Source organism: Spea bombifrons, chromosome 4, assembly GCF_027358695.1.
Source record: "Spea bombifrons isolate aSpeBom1 chromosome 4, aSpeBom1.2.pri, whole genome shotgun sequence".
NCBI lineage: Eukaryota > Metazoa > Chordata > Amphibia > Anura > Pelobatidae > Spea > Spea bombifrons.
Genome location: NC_071090.1, coordinates 109960563 through 109965866, shown reverse-complemented (window position 1 = coordinate 109965866; position 5304 = coordinate 109960563). Strand labels below are relative to the sequence as shown.

General features: G+C 37.4%; 1 protein-coding gene across 1 annotated transcript; it reads left to right on the top strand.

Moving 5' to 3' along the window:
* Window positions 1-981: 981 nt before the first annotated feature.
* Window positions 982-1833, top strand: LOC128491688 (olfactory receptor 1C1-like; the record flags this gene model as incomplete). The annotated part of the gene is made up of 1 exon (XM_053464001.1): window positions 982-1833. A coding segment is annotated over one exon (852 nt), but the record flags the coding sequence as incomplete, so codon positions are not given.
* Window positions 1834-5304: the final 3471 nt, after the last annotated feature.

Below are 5304 nucleotides of genomic sequence, written 5' to 3'. Positions count from 1 at the left end.
GTTTTTTTTTTCAATAAAAAGACTATCTAATGGACTACAAATCCCATCAACCTTTTAAATTAAGTTTACAAGTTGTTTATTCCACAAGTGCCAAACTAGTCAATTTAATGTCAATGTATTTTTAATATTAGAAAACGTAATCTGTTTTTCTACAAAATAATTCTCCCAGGCGTGAGTCCTTCTTTGAACTCCCAGTATAATTCCCGTCCTCCGTGTTCTCATATGAGAATAGGATTTGTTGCAGAATGCGTATTACAGAGGGTATAAAAACCTCTTGATTAGTTAAAGCCGTTATTTGAAAACAAGTTTTATCGAGCCAGGTCCTATTTTTTATTTTGGAGAAAACCAAAAAAAATAGATCGAGAAAAGTCACAAATTCTGGTAAGTGAAATGTACATTGAACAAGAAAAATCTCATTTTAATTATTTAATTGACATGCCTGTGCTTTGTGTTCTCTCGTAATAATAAATAATGATGAATTGGAATTGGTATTAAAATTGTTAGAATTGTAAAAGTAATTATTATAAATCTCAGGGTTCCATCACAAGACTAAAATGTATTTCCTAAAAAAAAAAAATAAGCAGTAGTGAATCAAATGTTCCAAATCTGTGCCTTTAAAAAGCTATAGGTACACATTTTCTACAGACACTGTCATAAAATGGCCAAATTTTATTACAAGTTACAAAAACAAGACTGTTGTACTTGTGTCTAAATGGACAGAAATTAGAAAAAAATAAGTAAATGCTAATTGTAATTTTTTTTCTTCAATATCTCAATAAATATTCTTGGTTTCCACTTTGTAAGGGAAAAGCGTTCTAAATATATAAAGAGGTGCTGGCGCTCAAATACAAACAAAAATTCTACCTATCAATGTATTTTTGTGTTTTGTTTTTATGTAGGATGATTTTCAACCAAACAAAAGTGACAGATTTCCTGCTTTTGGGATTTCAGAATCCATATTTTATTAATCATGTTCTGTTTGTTCTGTTCCTTGTGATCTACATCTTGACGTTAGTTGGGAACCTGCTGATTATTATGTTGGTGGCAAAGTCCCAGAGTCTTCAATCTCCCATGTACTTTTTCCTCAGTCAGGTATCGGTGTGCGATCTCCTACTTACTTCAAGTATAACCCCCAACATGCTCCATGTGATAATTAATGGAGGAAGCACGATATCTGTCACTGGATGCATCACTCAGTTTTACTTTTATGGTTTTTCAATAGCTGCTGAATGTCTTTTACTCACCGTGATGTCCTACGATCGGTATCTGGCAATATGTAAGCCATTGCATTACATCTCCATCATGGACCTCAAGCGCCAAATCCACCTGTCTGTTGGGTCATGGCTTTTGGCCTTTCTTGATTTGTTGATTACCATGATTTTTGTAGTTGAGTTAAAATTCTGTGGTCCTTCGGTTGTTGATCATTATTTCTGTGACCTTGCTCCTCTTCTGGACCTGTCCTGCTCAGACAACACCATTCTTAAAATCCTGGAAATTGCTGTAGCGTTTCTGTTTGCCCTACTCCCGTTTGTCTTCATTATTTTTACATATATCTCAATTTTTACTACAATTTTTGGAATTCCATCCACCAGTGATAGATTAAGAGCCTTTTCCACCTGCAGTTCCCACTTGATTGTGGTGAGCATATACTATGGAACTCTACTTGCAGTTTACATGACTCCTTCTCAGGGACGGTCGCTTAATGTTAATAAACTTATATCGCTTCTAAATACTACAGGAGCCCCATTTCTCAACCCGATTATATATAGTCTTAGGAATCGGGACATTAAGAAAGCGCTGAGAAAATTTCTCTTCTGTTTTAAAGAAAATTGAGCCCTTTGAATGTCAACACCGTGATACATGGTTGGCAAAATGGTCTCCAGAAGCTAGGCACATATTTCAAACATGGTAGCATTTTAAGGCCTTCTTTCCAAGATGGCTACAAGTAATCATGGAGGAAGTGTTTCTGAATTATAATGAAGGCTGTCGATCAGCTCCTCAGCTGACCAGCAGTCTTCCATCCCATGTGGTGGAAGTCTTGGGTGTTCAACAAAACACCCAGCATTTTTAACCCCTTAAGGACAATGGGCGGTCCCAAAACCCATTGAAAACAATGCATTTTGAGCCCGTACATATACTGGCTTTGTCATTAAGGGGTTAAAAAACAAACAAAAAAACCCAACATTTTCTGTTACTTTTATTATTTGGTTTAGAATCTATGGGGAAAATCTTTTTTTTATAGTTTAACTACTATATTGTGATCAAATGCATGGGTATCTATAACTAGGGCAGCTTGTCCTAAATAATAATAATACAAAATACTGCTTAATATGTGAAAAATAATTCCATCTTTGTACAATAGCAGCCAATATAATTTTGATTATTTCATCTACTATCATTGGGTGATGATGAATTACTTTGTTTTTGCATGATTTTTTTGTTTTGTTCTTTACACTTTTTTTTTTAGACTACTTTCATTGGGATGGAAAAAATAAATACATTTAGAAAATATCCAACACACATTAAGAACAAACCATCACAGAAAATACATCAATGGATAACAACTCTAGCTGTGTGAAGTGTGTATATATTTGTCTGTGTAACCGGTGACAGCAAGTGACTTCAATCAAGAAACATCAGGGCTTATATCCTTAATTAGTGTTTTTTTAACCCCTTTGTGGCAATCCTTGATTTGCATTTTTGTACCCTTTTGACAACGGCATTTTTAACATTTCTGCGATACTCATGTTTGGCTGAAATTTTCAACTTTCCCATTTACTGAACCCACACAAGTTCTATATTGGTTTATTTTAGGACAAGAAGGGTTATCTTTAGATGGCATTATTGTGATTGTATCATATCATTGACAATAAAAAAAGTATAAAATATGGGGGAAAAAGGACTATTTCTGACTTTTACTTGAAAGATCTTTTACTCATCTATAAAATCTAATGAAAAATAGATTCTGCTATTTGTCCTGAGTTTAAAAATACACAATGTTTTTTTATGGGTTTTTTTTTTTGCTTTTTTCTGCACGTTATGTGGCAATAAGTGCAAGTAGCATTTTGCTATTTCAAAACCATCTTTTCCAAATCTGGTAATTCTTCCCCCATGTGCTATTTAGGGTGTCTTTGAAGCCGGCCAATGCAATTAACCCCATTAAACCATATATTTTTGTCACCGTCACACAACACCCCAATATGTGTTCAGCAACATCTCCCGAGCACTATGATACCACCCATGCATGGGTTTGCCTTGGTGTTTGGGGGCAAAAGGGCCACATTTGGAGCATGCACACTTTTCACTGTTGAACTTTGAGATTGAGATGGGCAGTGAGCCACTGCCCATGCCCTATTTGGTAGATCTCTGAGTCTGGCAAATTCAGTGTTCTCTATAAAACCATATATTTTTGAAAAGTAGACACCCCAGGGCATTTCAAATGCTGGTATTTTAACTCTTTCCATGCACACATTTTACCACCAGCCTTTGTCAAAATTTGCAGTAGTATTTTTGGTGTGTATTTTCCCCACACACGTTGTACTTTAGGTATGACATTTTGACCTGTGGTCATCTGGCCTCTGTATTAAACCCAGCAAATTCAATTAACCCTATCAAAAGTAGACACCCCATGGGCATTTAACATGCCAGTATTTTAACTCTTTCCATGCAAGAATAGTTTGACGATATAGGGCTAATTTTAGGACTTGCTCATAAAAATATATTTATATATATATATATATATATATACATACAATTTTTCCAGTTTTTTTTTTAATTTAATTTAAGACATTTTTGACCCAATGGATTTATAATCTTTATTGTCTTCCTGGGAACATCTTGGATGTTGTCTGCTGCATTCCTTTTTATTTTTTTGGTTTTGTTCCTTATATCCCTGAGCATACAAAAAATTATTTACAGCACTTATTTTTTAACAGACTTTGATTCACCATAATATGTGAGTACAAAATGTATGATGTATACCGTATCAATCATATATTAAACTTCCACACTATATATGTTTTTTGTCTTTTATATTGGATCACATATTTAGTATTCATAAGGAACATACACATCACTGATTTGTGACGAACTTTATGAACATTATTTATATAGATTCAAATATGCCCGGGTGCTATACAAGCTAAGATACAAAGTCCATAAGAAAATGGACCTCAAAGATTAGTTTCATCCAGGGTACCAAAAGTCACAGCTTTACCCATTATCAAGATAACACAACAAGTTAAAAGACCAGAAATATAAAGAGTAAATGAGTAAAGGAGTAAATGAACAAGCCACTTACCCCAGACACTTTGCCTCATTCCCTGCAATATGACCCAGAAACAGAGCAAGACCCATCCCTGCATGTCCCAGCCAGATTCCCCAGCTGAACTGGTGGCATCGAGGCAGAACCCTTCTTGTTCCCAAGCCTAACCTCAGGAACCAAGGAGGGTCCGGTCAGGCAGAGTTGGTGGTGCCCCTGGATTTTACAAATGCCCTCAGGGCAGAGTGCCACTGGCCTCTGCCCTCTCCCCTCTGTGACCCCAGCTCCATTTGCTTTACCCCCGCAATGTTTCCCAGAGGTGGTGATTTCTATGGATCCTGTAACTCCAGCAGAAGTATTGGCAATAGGAGAGAGGCAGGTCGGCATCTCTCCCCAGCAGATTGAGTATACAGGAGGGGATGCATGTGACTTCCCTCCCCTCGCAGTGAATCGTACAAACATAGCTCCTAGGGACCTTTGTACCATGCAGGTGGATTGGACTACGGTCACCACCTGTAGTCCCCAGAGGTGCCGGGCAGTGAGCCCAGAACCCCATATGGAAGGGACCCCAGCCTCTCTGTCTTCGCCCCAGCGGCTGAGAGGACTCCAGGGAGAAGGCACATTTGGCCATTTCTTCCCAGCGGTAGTTACGTTATTTGGGAGAAGCAGAGTGAGGCTGGCAGTGGTGGTCCAGATCTACAGAGTGACTTTGGAGTCAAACCTTTTGGGGTCTTCTCCGATGTCAGTCTCCCCCCTGAAAAAGGAGATGGAGATATGTGATGGAAGTCTCCCAGGTAGGCATTGCGCATCTTTATGTAATTTAGGCAGTGTATAGAGCACAAGACAAATGGAACTTCGCTCAAGAAGATACTCACATGTCGTCTCATCAAGGGCTCTGGTTTCCAAAGCCGAATTCAAAATTTCTTTAAGTTGAATTTTCGTTTCAGGGGTGTGGTTAAAATCTCTGATATCTCACCTACAGACTGTGCAAACACCTTTAATGAGGGATTGTTTGTATCAAGGTCAACATGACTTTACCTTGA